At 35.9% G+C, this 18086-nt stretch overlaps 3 protein-coding genes across 3 annotated transcripts; all 3 read right to left on the bottom strand.

The window, feature by feature from the left end:
- Positions 1 to 517: 517 nt before the first annotated feature.
- On the bottom strand, positions 518 to 1633 carry LOC133873450 (uncharacterized). Its single transcript, XM_062311150.1, has one exon. It carries the CDS (start codon positions 1631 to 1633, stop codon positions 518 to 520), a length of 1116 nt encoding a protein of 371 aa, XP_062167134.1.
- A 33-nt stretch (positions 1634 to 1666) lies between these two features.
- On the bottom strand, positions 1667 to 2254 carry LOC133873449 (uncharacterized). Its single transcript, XM_062311149.1, has one exon. The coding sequence runs from the start codon at positions 2252 to 2254 to the stop codon at positions 1667 to 1669; it is 588 nt and encodes a 195-aa protein (XP_062167133.1).
- Positions 2255 to 11116: 8862 nt separating this feature from the next.
- LOC133873601 (cationic peroxidase 1-like) lies at positions 11117 to 12787 on the bottom strand. The gene is made up of 4 exons (XM_062311332.1): positions 12465 to 12787; positions 12101 to 12283; positions 11837 to 12002; positions 11117 to 11662 (listed from the first exon to the last, which is right to left on the bottom strand). Exons 1-4 carry the CDS (start codon positions 12696 to 12698, stop codon positions 11277 to 11279), a joined length of 969 nt encoding a protein of 322 aa, XP_062167316.1. The 5' UTR covers positions 12699 to 12787; the 3' UTR covers positions 11117 to 11276.
- Between the last annotated feature and the right edge of the window lie 5299 nt (positions 12788 to 18086).

Genomic DNA, 18086 nt, shown 5'->3' with positions numbered 1-18086 from the left:
GGTTATACCCCAAGAAGGTATCCATAAAACTTAAGAGCTCATGCCCCGAGGTGGAGTCGATTAGGACATCCATCCGGGGGAGAAGGAAACTATCTTTTGGGCAAGCCTTGTTGAGATCAGTGAAGTCCACACACATTCTCCATTTTTCGCTCGACTTTTTCACCAAGACAACGTTGGCCAACCACTGAGGGTAGTCCACCTCTCGGATAAAACCGGCTTTTAATAGCCTCTCCACTTCTTCATGTATGGCCCGGTTTCTTTCTGGAGCAAAGCATCTTCTTTTTTGCTTAACTGGCCGGTGGTTTGGGTCGACATTTAGCCTGTGCGAAATTACCGAAGGATCAATTCCTGACATATCGTCATGGCACCAAGCGAACATGTCGGTATTATTTCGAAGGAAAGCTACCAAAGATTCTTTGATTTCTGGAGATAACAGAGATCCGACCCTAACTTTTTTCTAGTTACCTCATACTTCAACCTCTTCCATCTCCTCTATTGATTCCCCCTGTTATGATTGCTATTGCTCGCCTTTCTCCCTGCAGCTACTTCGTGAAGGGGCTCCTTTCAGCGTTATATTGTAACACTGACATGCCACTCCCTGTTCTCCCCTTACTTCCCCAACACCTCTCTCGGTTGGGAATTTGATCTTCAAATGTGAAGTGGAAGTGATCGCTTTCAGATCATTAAGCGTTGTCCTTCCAATAATTGCGTTGTAGGCCGAGGGTCTATCGATCAACAAAAACTTAACCATAATAGTTTTTGTGGTCGGATAATCCCCAGCAGTCACAGGGAGTTCGATAGACCTGACCGGCAGGACCTGTTCCCCGGCAAACCCCACCAAAGGGCAGGTAGCCGGGATCACCTTTTCCGGGCTAATCTCCATGTTTCGAAAGGCCGACCAATATAGGATATCAGCCGAGCTCCCGTTATCGATGAACATTCGATGGATTCGGTGGTTAGCCACCTGCAGCGTGACCACGATCGCGTCGGTATGTGGAAGTGAAACTCCTGCATAATCTTCATCTGAAAACCCCACCATTATAGATTCCCTTCGGTGGGATTTGTGGGGTCTCTCTATAGGCATCACCTCCTGATGTTTCTGGTACCGAGCATAGGCCTTCCTATCTGCACTCGTCTTTCCCCCTCCGCCAAAACCTCCGAATATAGTTCGGATGTCGGCGATGACCAGCTCATTCCGCAGTCCATGACCTTGTGCCCCTCTGCTTCTGCTTCTGTCTCGCTGAGGTTCCTCCCTTCTTCTGCCTCGGTGATCTTCATTATGTCTCTGAGGAGAACGCTCTCTATGTCTCTGCTCTCGGTCTTGATGCTCTTGAGGCCTCTGATTCTGCCGAGGCTGGCCCTGGTTGTCTGCTATGAAACGGAGTAGTTTTTTGTTTTTTATGAACATCTCGATAAGGATTCTGAGATTTCTGCATTCCTCGGTGACATGACCCCGAGCATCATGGTACGCGCAGAACTTGTTTCTATTTTCTTCCCTCACACGCTTATTGTGAAGGGGATAAGGCCTTTCGTATTGCGGATCCTTCTTGATTTCCATCAATACCTTGTTAATGGGAGAATTCAAGGGAGTCCATTCATCTATGGAGAACTGGTAATACTTTGTTGGTTCCATGGCTTTTTTTGTTTCAGTCTGCTTCTCTTCTTTCTAGCCCTTTTTTTTTCCTTTTTTTCCGAAGTTGTTTGACTCCGTAACCTTCTGCTTTTGGAATTCCCTCAGAGCCGTGAGGGTTTCCTTTTGGTTTACATACTTCTCAATCACGTCCGTGAGGGCGGTCAAATTTTTAGGATGATTGAGAGCAATTTCTGACATCAAGGGCCCTTCCACCCGTAAGCCCTGATAGAGGGCAGCATAGACCATTTCTTCGGTTGGATTATCAACTGTGAGCTTCGCTTGATTGAATCGGACCACATAATCTTTCAGAGACTCGCCTTCTTTTTGGCGCATCGCCATCAGTTGCCCAGAAGGCTTCTTCCTCTTGCGGGGCAGGAATTGAGTTACGAATTTCCGTTCGAGATCATCAAAACATGTGATGGAACTCGAAGGGAGTTTTCGGAACCAATCCCGAGCTGAACCAGACAAGGTAAGTGGAATGGCTCGGCATTCCATCTCCTGAGGAGTCCCCTGCAGATCCATGTGCATCTTATAGTTGTCGAGATGCTCGGTGGGATCTTCAATCCCGGTATAAGTTTGGATGGCTGGAATTTTAAATTTCTCGGGGAGCTGAATCGCCATGACACGATCGGTGAATGGGGAAGACCTGTTCAACAAGCTGTCCACCCGAGAAATTTTTTCTTTATTGTTTTGCTGGATTTCAAGCTACAACTGGTTATATTTTTCTTCATACTTCTCATCGAGTGTGGCGATGGCTTCGTTAAGCCTTCTTTCTTCATATTAAGGATTCACCATACCTTCACCAGGAGGAGGGTTCGTGATTCCTTCACCAAAAGGAGGGTTCGCGACCCCTTCACCTTGCTGGGGTCGGTCTTCAGGTTGGGTTCTTTCCGTGACCCTTCTGCTCTCCCTGTCTTCTTCATTATGGGTATTGCTTTCTCCTTCTTCATTTCCCTCAGCCACTTCAGGAATTCGTTCGTCCGATAGACTCCTCAACAGACGAAGGTTCTGTTGAGTTAGAACCTCCATGTCCCTAGACATCTGAGCTATTCGTGCCTCCATCTCAACTGCATTCTGGTGAGACACACCCCTCGTCTCGTAACGAAGGTTGTTTGCTCCTGAAGTCTTGGCTCTTGTTCGTACCATTTCAAATAATTTTGTTTGCGTAGTAAACGACGTACATTTGCTAGTCGTTTCCCACAAACGGCACCAAACTGTTAGAACAGTTTCTGGTATGGTAGTTGATGAATCAGAAGAGCCTATCTCTGCTGTCCTGCAAAATATAAAAACTACGTCGGGGGGAATCCGATAATCCCACTCCGATGCCTTTGTCAGTTTTATCCCAAGTGTATATCACTCTTTTATTACAATGAGCAATCTGAATTTATCTGTCCAGTTGTGAAGTATTTATACATAAAATGCTGAGAGCGATCTGGTTCTTCCATTGGACCACGTGTCAGATCTGGAGCACTTATCGACTACTCAAATTGTGGGATTGGGGCACATGCTTCACGATCATGGCCAAGTCGGTCTTTAACCGTCTTGAGATCGTGGAGTCGTGGTTCGTGCTCCACGATCATTCTGGAGTCGGTTTTCAACCGCCTTGAGATCGTGGAGTCGGTCCTCAACTGCTCTTAGATTGTGGGGACACCTTCCTTAGTGATAGCTATTGTGTAGGTAGTGGGCTTTCTTCCCTGGTTGCTACAAGGTCGGTTTTTACCGTCCTTCACCTTTATGTGGAGTCGGTAAATTACCGACTTTGTGTACCTTTCTCGGCAATTAACCCAGAAAGATTCTAATGGGCTGCGATTCTGGCCCATTGGGCAGAATCGGGATTATTTCCCAACACTTATCATTCTTTGTCGTAGAGAGCTTTGATCTGGAAATCCGCAAGTTTCCCATATGGCTTTTTGCAAAAAGCTTTGAAATTTAGTGTGGTTCTTGGCAAGAATGAGAGAAAGAAGGTAGTGGATACTTGTGCGCTTGAGCGTGTTGCTATGACAGATGATAGATTGACATACATAATATCAATGTTATGTGGGATCCTGACCTTACTTGGCCTAGGAAACAAGTAAATTTCATGAGAAAACAAAAAGTATTGAATCCTTGGTAAAGCTGCAGTCTTCGTTGGAGGTTGGAACTTGGGCATTTGGATCTGGGTTTCAAAAATTTAACTGAGTGTTCTTTCTTAAAAAAAAAAAATAATAAAAATATTATTATTATTATTATTATTTTTATTTAGAGTTGTTTTAGAGACCTTAAAAATAAATTTAGAGCTGTTTTAGGGTCCTTAAAATAGGTCCAAAAAAAATAATGGTTTTATTTATTTATTTTTAAAATAAAATTTAGAGTCGTTTTAGGGTCCTTAAAATGACTTCAATTATTTAGAGTCGTTTTAGTTTAAAATGACTCCAACTGGTTTGAGCCGGTTTTATTAAAACGGTTCAAATCGGTTTGAACCGTTTTTCTAAAACGGCTCAAAACGGTTGAAGTCGTTTTAGTAAAGACGGCTCAAATCAAGACTTTAATACTTGATATGTGGAGCCGTTTGGAAAATAGCTCAAAAAAAAAGTCTCAAACCTTTTTGAGCCGTTTTAATGCCTTAAAACGGCTCCAAAAAAACTGTTTAAAACACCTATTTTTTTGTAGTAAAAGTGTGCGTAGGGGCATTGGGGATTAAGAAATCAAGAATAAATGGGTCTTCAAAATTTTCGTGGAGAGAATTGAGACCTTGAGGTCAATGACTCGGATGGAATTAGAAGAAATATTGATAAAGATTACCTGAAACTTGTGGTAGGAAATTAAATATTTTTTGTTCTTCAGATTTGCCCAAGTGTAGGCCAGGACACGAAGTATTGGCCAAAGTTGGATTTGTCTCTGTCGCCAAATTTTTCTTTCGCCGGATTTTTCTCTTTCCGAATCTGTCACCAAATTCGGACAGTGGCTCCATGGATTCCAGCAGTAGCTTTAGCCAGCCTTACTGGTCTTTGGGCAAGGGTACAGCGGAGGTTGCATGGGAGATTAGAGAAGAACAGAGATGAGTAGGAAAAATATTGGGTGTTTTCATGTTTATTATAATTTTTATTGTATTTTTTAGTTTTTGATGAGTTGTCCACTTATAATTGGTTGCTGTAAAATGAAAGTTTTACAACAGCTCATCCTTATTGAAGGTATTCTAATTTTTCTATTCTTTTTTTTTTTTTTTTTTAAACCAAAGAACCCACAAACATGCCATAAGTGAAACCTAGGTTAGTTTCACAGCAACAACTTTGTGGCGACAAAGGGCTTTGGTAGTGAGGCAGATCGGATTGACAAAGAAGACAAATGGAAGTGGTGAAGGCAGCGTAGCTGATCTAGAAGATGACTGGCATGTGAGGCTTTCGTGACCAATCTGGTGGCAGAAGTACGATTGCCAAGATCAGACTTGTGTCGGCAAATTGTGGAACACGGCCGATTGTGGCTGATTGATGATTATAGTTGGCGATAGTCGGGATCTGGCAGTCATGGCAGGCTGAGGCCGACGATTGACAAAAACGACCAATAGTAAGAACCCACTTGGGTCGTTGATTGGATCAAGATCCATATGTGAAAAAGCATGAGAAAACTATCTTGATTTTTTTTTTTTATTTATTATTATTATTTTGTCTTGTTTCCATATGAGACAGGTTACGCACACCACTTGTTTGACAAAAAAAAAAACAAACCAAAAGGAATTTATTTATTTATTTTTTCAATTAGAGGAGAGGATAGGAAAAATAAAATAAAACCAAAATTTCACAAGAAAATAATAAAGGAATTCACACGATCATAGGATCGAATACTAGCTTTAGCCTATAACTCTGATACCATGAATGTTGGGCATCACTTATTAAAAGAAAATATGAGCTCATATGTGAGAGGAGTGTTAAAACATATGATTAAATGAATAAATTTATCTCTTTTTATTCATTTAAGCTTTTGGGACAAGTAATTATTTAATATGGTATTAGCACTGAAGGTCGTGAGTTTGATTCTTGTTTCAGTCATTCACTCAAATTCCAGTTCAATATGAATCAATAATATAATTGTAAAATTAACAGATAAGTTATTAGGTTGAGTAAAATTTAAAATCAATGTGAAATGGCAAAGAATATTTTCAATAGTCAGCAAATTAAAGGACATTCAATTATTAAGTTGAACAAGAAAAACATAGTTGAAAATTAAGATACTGATTAAAATTGAAATGTGTATGGAGGACCACAAAGATGAGTATCATAACGAGTTCCTTTTAATGGTTCCCCCTATGTCTTGTTTGTATACTCGATCATTTTAAGTTGACGTTATGATACAATCTAATTGACCCCGCAAACTATTTTGGGTACTTATTTTTCACCTCTTTTTCTTCACTCTGGAAGTCGTATTATGTTGAATATATATATATATATAATTTGTTCACCGGCCGTCTAAGTTTATCCTTAAATGGGTTCTTGCTGAAGTACGCACCTCCTGATCCATATTTCCTTAAATGGGCAAAGACCCTACTACTTGTCTTCTTGTGATCTGGTCTCCAAGTTTTTGCAATGTTCTGTAATAAGATGCAATTTAAAAGGGGACATATATTACTTGTTTAAAGACTGATTTGTAGGAACTTTTATAACCTAGTTTGTAGGGAACTTATGTCATTCTAAATTGGCAAAAAGTTGCTACTTTTATTAGGGAGAGGGCTAGATTATTTGTTTGAAATCGAAGAATGGCCAAGAATGATTACGGAAGGAGATTGATTTCGCAAGGTGAGCAATGGCTTTGATTTGATCTAAACCTTAGCTTGTCAACATTTTGTAAGTTGGTGTGCCCTTCAATTTCAAGGATTCGGGCTTTCATTTTGAAGAATGGCTTGAATTGAAACACATGAACCTAGCTTTAAAGAAAAAAATATATATATTAAAGGAGAGTGGCCAGCCGACGTTTTATCTTTTGAGAGGGCACCCCTCACCCTTTGAAAGGGTCCATGAGCATGGTTGGGGCGGTTAGACCACCCTCAATGGGGTGGCCGACCACCGCAGACTCCAATTACACTCTTGGCTTCATTGACTAGTCTAATCACACTCTTGAATGGCCAAACTACTTAACAAATGGTTTAATCACGACCACAATCGTTTGGATGAGTAAAGGGCAGCAGAAGAATTGCATAAAAATCTGTTTTTAAGATTGGGCAGCGCTGCCCTTAAGAATGAAAAGGCAAAAGAAACGGACAAAAACATTGCTTATTTGGGCCAGGACTCTTAGCCTGGTTGGGTCAAATGGGCCTCGAAAGCTATTGAAGTGCCCAGCTTTGACAAGATTTGAATAAAGTATTCAAGCCCCATCAAAATCGAGTACTGAGGTGAAGCTAGATATTCTGGGCCATTGCTCTAGCCTGCCCAGCAAAATGGATCCCTGATGCCGGGAAGCTGGAAGGAATATGATCGAACTCCCTATTATTTTTTATCCCTACAAATAAGAGCAACAAAAATAATAACAATTATCCGTGAGAATGGCTCCTTTACCTGAATTAGCTAGCTCCTTTGATCTCATATAGAAAAGCCCTTCTTACATGAAGTACGATTCTATGCATTTTATAGCATCTAACCGTGTATATATTATTTATGTTGTCACGTCGTTTTAATTTTTTAAATGATTTGAAATGCCATATGTATAGTACTGTTAGATGCTATAAAATTTAATCTGAACTATAACATGTTTCATTTCCATTTCACTTAAAATGGAGATCAGATCAAGGGCGGAGCCACCTTCCAAGCCCCCATATTTCTCCTAAAAAATTAAAAATTAAAATTAAAATTTTACACTTAAATTTTTTATTTTTTTAGTTTTGTCCTTCCATTTTTTATTTTTTTATTATTCTTTTTTCAATTTTGCCCTCCAAATCTCAAATGCTGCTCCACTGGGACATAAATTTCTTCGAACACAACCTATAAAATTGTAATGTATATATCCTTAATTTTAAGGCTTTAACACACTCAACAAGGTCTGAATATAATATTATAATTTAGGATCTGGCTTCCATGCGGTAGTTTTAAACTACCGCATGGGTGCTGTAGTGGAAAACTTCCACTTAAAAAAATTTGCAAATTTTTTAATAAATTTAAAAATTATAAAAATAATAATAATAATTAAAAACAAAAAATATAAAAACCTAAAAAAACTAAAGGGGTGGCCAGCGTTGCCCAAGGGTGATGCAGGAGGAAATCAGACGCAACTATAGAATTAATTGGTCTATGATGTGGCGATGTGATTGGCTTGATTTAAGCAAGAAAGGAAAGGGTCAACTACTCAAGAAGGAAAGAAGAGACCTTTAGCAAGTTGTGATTTAGAAGATATTCTTTACCAATTGTCAACATCCATCAAGGGAAAGACCAAGAAGGAAAGAAGAGACTATTACAAATCTCTTGATTCATCTTTTAAAGAATTCTCATAATTATATTTACGTAGTCGTTAAGTAATATTATAGTTATTATATTTTCCCTAATATGGTAATTCTTTGGCACCAAATATTTCCCATTAATTTGGAGATATTCTTTGGCACCAAGTATTTTCATAATATGCTTATTTGTATTTATTTCAAGTCTTAGGAGATTTTATTAGAGTTTTGCTATTTTTAGTAAAATCCTAAAGGTCGAATTTTCAACTATATTAGCTCAGCTTGTGGGCGTTTTTCCGACAGTTTTGTTATTATTGATAATTTATCAAATTCAAAGTTTTCTCTCTGTTTTTGGGGTGAATTTCCTGTCTTCTTCCTTGCAAACTACTTGTTGATTAGCCTGCAGAATAATCGTTATTCTGTTCCAGCGTCAATGACAGAATAGCGATTATTCTGTAGGCTAACCAACAGGTAGTTTGCAAGGAAGAAAACAGGAAAACTACCCCAAAGAAAACAGAGACAAACTCTGAATTTGATAAAATTATCAATAATCAACAACTGTTGGAAAAACGCCCACAAGCCGGGCTAATATAGCTGAAAAGTCGACCTCTAAGATTTTTACCAAAAATAGCAAAACCCTAATAAAATCTCCTAAGACTTGAAATAAATACAAATAAGCATATTATGGAAATACTTGGTACCAAAGAATATATCCAAATTAATGGAAAATACTTGGTGCCAAAGAGTTACCATATTAGGGAAAAAATAATAACTATAATATTACTTAACGACTACGTAAATATAATTATGGGAATTCTTTAAAAGATGAATCAAGAGATTTGTGATAGTCTCTTCTTTCCTTCTTGGTCTTTTCCTTGATGGATGTTGACAATTGGTAGAGAGTATCTTCTAAATCACAACTTGCTAAAGGTCTCTTCTTTCCTTCTTGAGTAGTTGACCCTTTCCTTTCTTGCTTAAATCAAGCCAATCACATCGCCACATCATAGACCAATTAATTCTATAGTTGCGTCTGATTTCCTCTTGCATCAGTCTCACTGGGTTGGAAAGAATTCATCCTCGAATTCGAACCTTCTTTACCTCGATCTTTTGGATGGCCGGTCAATTCATTTCATTCTGTATTTCTCAATATCAAACTAACTTGAAACCAGAAGATAAATAAATTGCAACCCATCACAACGACTAGCCTCACACTAAATTGAAATAATTCTTTCCAACCCGATGAGACTGATGCAGGAGGAAATCAGACGCAACTATAGAATCTCCTAAGATTTTTACCAAAAATAGCAAAACCCTAATAAAATCTCCTAAGACTTGAAATAAATACAAATAAGCATATTATGGAAATACTTGGTACCAAAGAATATATCCAAATTAATGGAAAATACTTGGTGCCAAAGAGTTACCATATTAGGGAAAAAATAATAACTATAATATTACTTAACGACTACGTAAATATAATTATGAGAATTCTTTAAAAGATGAATCAAGAGATTTGTGATAGTCTCTTCTTTCCTTCTTGGTCTTTTCCTTGATGGATGTTGACAATTGGTAGAGAGTATCTTCTAAATCACAACTTGCTAAAGGTCTCTTCTTTCCTTCTTGAGTAGTTGACCCTTTCCTTTCTTGCTTAAATCAAGCCAATCACATCGCCACATCATAGACCAATTAATTCTATAGTTGTGTCTGATTTTCTATTGCATCAGTCTCACCGAGTTGGAAAGAATTCGTCCTCGAATTCGAACCTTCTTTACCTCGATCTTTTGGATGGCCGGTCAATTCATTTCATTCTGTATTTCTCAATATCAAACTAACTTGAAACCAGAAGATAAATAAATTGCAACCCATCACAACGACTAGCCTCACACTAAATTGAAATAATTCGAGGACGAATTCTTTCCAACCCGGTGAGACTGATGCAGGAGGAAATCAGACGCAACTATAGAATTAATTGGTCTATGATGTGGCGATGTGATTGGCTTGATTTAAGTAAGAAAGGAAATGGTCAACTACTCAAGAAGGAAAGAAGAGACCTTTAGCAAGTTGTGATTTAGAAGATATTCTCTACCAATTGTCAACATCCATCAAGGGAAAGACCAAGAAGGAAAGAAGAGACTATCACAAATCTCTTGATTCATCTTTTAAAGAATTCCCATAATTATATTTATGTAGTCGTTAAGTAATATTATAGTTATTATATTTTCCCTAATATGGTAATTCTTTGGCACCAAATATTTTCCATTAATTTGGAGATATTCTTTGGCACCAAGTATTTTCATAATATGCTAATTTGTATTTATTTCAAGTCTTAGGAGATTTTATTAGGGTTTTGCTATTTTTGGTAAAATCCTAAAGGTCAAATTTTCAGCTATATTAGCCCGGCTTGTAGGCGTTTTTCCGACAGTTTTGTTATTATTGATAATTTATCGAATTCAGAGTTTTCTCTCTATTTTTGGGGTGAATTTTCTGTTTTCTTCCTTGCAAACTACTTGTTGATTAGCTTGCAGAATAATCGCTATTCTGTTCCGGCGTCAAAGGGGGTGGCCGGCCACCCCATTATTGGCCAAGGGGGTGGCTCCCCTTGGCCGATTTGGGGTGGACAAACCAGCCCAATCCGCTTTGGGGGTGGTCCGGCCACCCCCAAAAGGCCAAAATACAAAACCAAAAAAAAAGTTGGGGGTTTGGGGGGTGGCCGGACCACCCCCAAGGGCCTGGGGGTGGTTTCAACCACCCCATACGGCCGATTTCCACCCCCAAACCCATAACATTTTTTTGTTTTTATTTGTTTTTTGGCTTTTTGGGGGTGGCCGGACCACCCCCAAAGCCGATTGCGGCGGCTGGCCACCCCCTTGGGCAACGCCGGCCACCCCTTTAGTTTTTTTAGGTTTTTATATTTTTTGTTTTTAATTATTATTATTTTTATAATTTTTAAATTTATTAAAAATTTTGCAAATTTTTTTTAAGTGGAAAACAGTACCGTTTTCTACTACAGCACCCCTGCGGTAGTTTAAATTACCGCATGGAAGCCGAATCCTATAATTTATTAATCAACTTCAACAGGAGCCAGGGATGTAAATATATGATAGTCAACACGTCTTAAATATAATAACAAGATTTCTCCGAGCTTGTTGTCAAACTGATCGACTACAAAACGAAATCACATGGACAATATTCAAACAAACACCATTATTATTGGTCACGCAAAAGAACACTCCGGTCCCTCGATTTTTAGTTGGTTTTCCTGCAGTTTGTTCTGATCTGGCCGCTCGTGCCCGTAAGTGGGCTAATGTTCCCCATCTTCACTATGGCGTTCGCGAAGTCTGTTTTGAAAGTTGCCGAGTTGGAGCTGTAAGTATCAACTTGAGAGTCTGTGGAACCTCCATTATAGAGCTGTTGATCCGAGTGCAACAGACCCTTTTTGTTTTTCAAGTTCGTGAAGTAAGCATTGTCAAAGGTTGTCGGAGAAGTGACGTCAAGAGGGGAAAGATTGTTGTCCCCTCCGGTGCTTGGACATTTCGATTGTAGTGATGTTTTGTACGAGGAGTCTATGTTGGTTTCATTGTATGCCCTGGCCCGGAAGGTTGTGCATCTGGCTTGGCCTATTGTGTGAGCTCCTGAAGAAATTTAATAAGAAAACAATGGGGTTATTTTTAGTTTCTTATAAGTTAAAACTCAAATAATAGTAAAAATAGACTTTTAAATTAGTAAGAGCTCGTAAAAAGTATGCATATTAATCGTAGAGCAATTTACTAAATATTATTTCTCATTTGTTAAAATGAAAATTTTACCTGAAAGAGCCACCAATTCGTTGGCAGTGAGACCTTTGTTTGAGAAGGAAGTGATAAGGCCACTAAGGTTCAAAGTTGGAGCAGGGATGTTGGAATTAGCATCACTTGCACTTGAGGTGGTAGAGTCTCTTCTGCCCAATTGAACTGTCCAACTAGGCCCACTCAGCTGAATTAAACAATTCAATATCATGAGGAAAAAATTACACTAAAAATAACATGATTTATATGACGTGGAATTAAATTGGAAACTTTTCTTTTTCTTACAGCGACAACAGAATCTCTTGCAACAACGGCTAAGATGTCAGCACAAGACACAACACCAGCACATACGCTCTCCACTTGAGATTTGATGGTATCTATTACATCAAATCCCCTTAGCGAACCAGTATTGGGCGCAGCTGTTTTTTCTGAGTTGGTGCCATCCAACAGTACAGATGCATCACATCCCTGTTACAGAAATTTTATGCAAACTTGTTACCTTCTTTGTTTCCAAGATCCCAAATCATCAACCTGTCTTCGTTAGAATTCACTATATATATATATATATATATATATATACTACAGAATGAATGAATGAAAAAAAATAAAAATAAAAATGGAGGAGAAAGTGATCAGAGAGATGACTTGCATTAACAAAGCAATCATGAAAGTGAAGACGGAGCAACGATGCCCCCATGCGTGCCTCTTTTTTCACTGCAGCATCAACAGCTGTTTTAATGGTGGAAAGGGCTTTGGGGCAGGATGTATCGTAGAAAGTAGAGGATAACTGGGCAGAGGACATTCCCACAAGAAGTGAGAATAAAAGGCAGAATTTTGTGGTTGTACTGGGAATGGAGTAGGGGATAGAGCGATGGGAAGCCATGACTAACGCTTTCGTGTGAAGAAGAGGAAGAGAAGAAGAAGTAGTAGAAGAAGAAGGCTCTTCGCTTGTTTGCTGCGTGGTTAAGGCAGAGGAGTTGTCATGTATTTATATTACGTGCTCTACCTTTGACAGGCACCCATTTTTCTCATACACACACCAAGTCAGCGTTGTGAACGGAAAGAATACAAAATGCAATGATTGACCCGGAAACTTCTACGCCTCTGTTCAGACTTAATTAGTAAAGATATAATATATCAAATTTTTTATATTATCTGAAAAGAAAGAAAAAGAAACACAACTTTTAATTATTAACTGGTTTAAAGAAATTGAGTTATTGCATCTTAAAAAAAATAAAAAAATAAAAAAATTTATCTTCCTACAAATTAAAATAACCATCAAAATTAAATATCAATACTTTCATATATTTTGAAGTTTTTGGAAGTGAATAGCTATTTGGAGACTCAAAAATAAATTGGATTTTTATGAACATATACTCTTCTCTCTCTCTCCCACTTCCATCCCACTGAATTGCCACATCCACCCTTTTTTTTAAAAATAAAAATTAAAAATAAAAATTCAACCCAATTATAAAACAAGGTGTGCAAATAGCATTTCTTATTGATGAACTACATTTTGATTAGCAAATATTTCTTGTGTCTCTTAGACATTAGACACGTACAATTGGGCCTTCGTACTAAAGATAGAATTGGGGTATGGAACTTTCAACGTATGGTGATTCCATACAATTGTGGATTATCTGCAATTGCATGCTCTTTGTAACAGAGCAAACAATTGTGAGAGGTTCTTGATATGGACTTGAAGACCTCTTAACAATTGTAGGTGCAATTAATAACAATAATTAATTGCACCTACAATTGACTTTGAAAAATGAACCTATACATGTGAAGACATTAATTTTTGCTTGAGTTAAATTTCATGCCGTTCTATTAATGCCAAAACATGTCATACCTTTGTATTGTTGTATATATAGATCGAACTGGTTGGTCAAAGGAATTCAAAGCAAAACTTTAGGTTAAGTTTTTTATTGTAGATGTCCCTCTGGATGTCGGAAGGTTTGTCACTTTTATAAAACAATAGGCTAGTGATCGATGATCAGTTTCATATATGGTTTTACCTACTTTATGAATTCTATATTAATTAATTGGGCATAACCGTGTCAGCGTACAAATAGATAAGTTCTTGCATTCAGGCACCACTGAGGCAGGCTATTGTTTGTCGATCGTGTCTTAGCAGTAAGAGAAAAAAAAAAAAAAAAAAAAAAAAAAAAAAAAAAAAAAAAAAAAAAAAAAAAAAAAAAATTCTTCCGAGTACGTGTTCCGTAAAATATCGTTTTGTTTAATCACTTGTCAAATACTGAAATCTCTCTTCTTCTTTTTTCTTTTTGTTTTTCATTGAGTGAATATTAATTACTGAAATCTCTTCTCAAGTGTAAGAATAAAGATTGATGCGCGCAATTGTGTCAAGTTCGAATTAAATTAAAGTTAGGGGTATACTTTGCAAAGAAATGAAAGAGAAATTGGTCATGTATTAATTGCTACTATATATATATATATATATATATATATATATACGTTTTTTCTGAATCTTTCGTATCATGTCGTGAATATTTAAAACTGGGGCCCATAAATTAATTGCATAAAGAAAAATGTTTTCCTTTTATTCATTTTTTTTTGAAAACTTTCCTTGCCTTCTGAGCCACCAATTTAATTATACAAAATCAACTGTTCACAAAAATAAAATTTATACCAAATCAACCGATTCAGAAGACATTGTCAAAAGATTTGCGTTTTGTCCGCTACCTTACTTCACCACCGACTCCGAGAAATACTTCACATTTTTAAGATTTGTTTGGGTTTGCGATTTTAAAAAGTGCGATTTAAAATAACGATTTTAAAATGTGTGATTTGAAAAAAAAAAAATTAAAAATTAAAAACACAGTTAAGCGTTTGGCAAAATCACAGTTTAACCTTTAAAATCGCGAATTTACCTTTAAAATTCTGTATTTTCAAAAAAGAATCATCTTATCTGCGATTTGAAAAAACAGATTTTCTACGTTTTCAAATCGTAATTTTTAAAAACGCAGTTCCCAAACAATCTATGTTTTGCGATTTGATTTAAAATATATCGCACTTATTGTTTACAAAATCGCAATCTCAAACGCACCCTTATTCTGACATTCTATCATAACTTTTAAAATTATTATTGAAAATAATGATTAATTTTAAATATAATGACACAAAAAAAAAAAAAAAAAAAAAAAAAAAAAAAAAAAACGTGTTAGGGAGTGTGGGAATATGTATGGCATTAGGAAAGATTAATTTTACATTCTTTTTTCTTTAAAGAGCAAATATTTTATTTACACTGCATTACTACATTAGGAAAGATTTTTTTTTAAAAAAAATTTTATTTTATTTTGGTACTGCATTTTAGACAAAAAAAAAAAAAAAAAAAGTAAGAATATTAATTAAATGATTTATTTTTTTTTTAAAATAACTAATATAACGTAGTTTCAAGGTAAACGTAGTTTAAATTCTGACTAAAAAGTATACCCTATTTTAATTAAATATTTCAAGCATTTAAAAAACAGAATTTCTTCAACTGTTAAACCGTCAATAATCAGTTATTACAGTGTACCATTAGAAATGCTTAATGAACAATTCAAGATTTTAGCCGAGTTTTTTTCTTTTTAAAAAAAAAAGAAAAGAAAAAGAGATTTTAGCTGAGTTTTTATTTTTATTTTTAATGATTTTCTTTAATGGATACAGAGATTGAAATCAATGATTTGCGCGTTACTAGCCCACTAGGTGTGATCTGATTCAAATGTGGCACCCTTTGAAATTAGGTTATTATTGTTATTATTATTATTAGTATGTAATATCCTTGACTCATAAATTTCATCTAAATTAAATTGAAAGAACTTTTTTATTTTTTTTAATTCAGTCTATAAATTGTCATGTATTCTCTAGCATGTGAAAAATATATAATCTTTTTTTTAAAAAAAACTACTAAAAAATATATGTTAATTTAATTATCGATCACATGTTGAAAAGACACCTTAACAATTTTATAGACTGGATTAGATAAAATTCTTCCAAATCAATTTTGAAGAAATTGCAGTCTTATCTATAATGCATTGTTATTTTTTCAACTTAATTCTTAGAATGAAATTAATTAGCACCGCCAAAATATTAATCAACCCCCCTTGGCCTTGGTAATCCTCAATTCCTCTTTGAGTAATGCTACACATCATCCTCTTGTCCTCCTTTTGTCCTCCCAAAATTGATGTGGCTCTTAAAATCACCATTGGATCAAAATTCAATAATGATCTATCATAAATTCAATGGTGATTTTACGAGCCACATCAAATTTGGGAGGACAAAAGGAGGACAAGGGGATGATGTGTAGCATTACTCTTCCTCTTTTCCCCATATTGAATAAAAAAGAAAAAAAGAAATAGTCAACAATCGACATCGGTCATGAAAATGATATCAATTAATATCGTAATAATACAATTTTAAATAGTTAGGTGTCATATTCGGTCGGGTTTGGACATTTGGTTAGGCCACCGCCAACCGGCTTTAATTTGTTGTTTGTTGTAAAGTCTCTTTGGAGATTAACTGCCGTTTCATACGGAGTCTAATGTGAAGAGGATGACAATCTTTTCTTTTCAAAAGTCAAAGCTGACCCACACGCTTGCCTTTTAAGGTACCAGTCTTTTTTTTTTTTTTAATTTGTTTGCAAGGGACACGGGATCCTCTACAGCTCATATGTCTAGAGTACCGCACGAAATTGTAGGAACTGTAAAAAGCCTTGGATAGAATCTATTTACCCGACCAAAGAGACCAAAGAGCCCAACGTTTACCAAAGAGGTGTTTGATTTTTTTAACTTTGAATTCAATTATAATGTAGTGTGCGAATTTTGAAACAAATAAAGTTAAAAAAAAACTGTTTAAATAGTTTGATTTTGTGAGATAAAATTAAAAAAAAAATGAGATAAAATCTTATTTGTTTTTTAAAAACTAAAACACCGTAACAAATAGAATCAAGATTCTTCTTGTTTTTAAACATTCTAGAGACTCGGTTAGAGATTTTCAATAATTTTATTATTAAGATCGACGAAAAAGTTAATAAAAATAAAATTGTAGAGATGCCCGACTGTAAGGATCCATTCACATTATAAGGCCCTTAAATTTTGAGTTGCATGGCAGAAAAAGAAACATATTTTACCATGTTAAGATTTGTTCTCAAATACAAAAATAATAGAGAAAGTAAAAGAGAGAAAAGAATACAAAGAATTATGGGTGTGGTTCGCTGTTAGATACTTATATCAACTACTTTTAAAAATCTCTAAAACTTGTTCATTAACTTGATTATTTACAATACACATGTTCATATTTACAAATGAATAAGTCAATATATACAAATAAACTTAAATCGACTTATTTATATATATATATATATATATATATATATCCAATTGCTTATCTCTTCCCTTAAGGTAGGAAGATTCCTAAAAGCATATAATGATGAGATGTTTGGGTGAAGAAAGAATAAAAAGTACCACATCTTTTGATTTTCTAGTCATTATTTCCAACCGCGTCTCTTGCTTTTTGAGAGCTGGATCCCATGCATGCGTCTCATCCTGCTGATTCCTTTCCCATTGAACGCGGTATAACACGTTGAGTAGTATGCTAAGGTTTCAACCATAAAGAGCTCATTCAAAAAGTTCAAGAAAACTTTTCTTTCTTCTTCTTCCCTTTTTTTTTTTTTTTTTTTTTTTTATAAAAAAAATTATACTTTATCTCCTAAATTACCATCCCAGATTCTCATTTGCATTTATATTTCTAAAATTTAACTCACTATAATTCGTCTTTGTGAACTATATATCACTTTATTTTGAGTTGCACCCCGGTTGATATTGGGCCGTTAAAGTTAACAGTATTCGTCACATGTGATTCTCACGTGACACAGGGTTATATATATGCACAACGCGTATATTATAAGATAAAATAGGTGTTAAAAAAAATAGTAGTTTGTAGGGGCAAATTGCACACAGTAAAAGTCTAAAAATATGAGTACAGAAATAGAGCGATAGTTACCTAGGTAACTTGTATTTTAGCAATGTGGCCACGTGCACTACAAAAAAACATGTAATTAGCCACGTGGCTACAGTAGTCGTTACTGTAGCCACGCAGCCAACTAGCCACGTGTATTAATTACACGTGGCTAATTGGCCACGTGTAATTAATACGCGTGGCTAAAATATTTATATTTTTTTTTTATAATTTTTTATATTTATATTTGTAATTGGCCACGTGTAATAAATACGCGTGGCTAAAATATTTATATATTTTTTTAATTTTTTAT

The sequence above is a fragment of the Alnus glutinosa genome, chromosome 7, assembly GCF_958979055.1.
Source record: "Alnus glutinosa chromosome 7, dhAlnGlut1.1, whole genome shotgun sequence".
Lineage (NCBI taxonomy): Eukaryota > Viridiplantae > Streptophyta > Magnoliopsida > Fagales > Betulaceae > Alnus > Alnus glutinosa.
Note: the sequence above shows the minus strand (reverse complement) of the source record. Positions and strands in the feature narration are given on the sequence as shown.

Bases quoted from the DNA above. Each gene is read 5' to 3' on its own strand.
- LOC133873601 (XM_062311332.1), bottom strand. From the start codon at position 12,698: ATGGCTTCCCATCGCTCTATCCCCTACTCCATTCCCAGTACAACCACA. The intron at 12,003-12,100 runs GTAAGAAAAAGA...TGTTTAATTCAG, and splicing joins CAAGAGATTCTGTTGTCGCT to CTGAGTGGGCCTAGTTGGAC. The intron at 11,663-11,836 runs GTAAAATTTTCA...AAATTTCTTCAG, and splicing joins CGAATTGGTGGCTCTTTCAG to GAGCTCACACAATAGGCCAA.
- LOC133873449 (XM_062311149.1), bottom strand. From the start codon at position 2,254: ATGGCGATTCAGCTCCCCGAGAAATTTAAAATTCCAGCCATCCAAACT.
- LOC133873450 (XM_062311150.1), bottom strand. From the start codon at position 1,633: ATGGAACCAACAAAGTATTACCAGTTCTCCATAGATGAATGGACTCCC.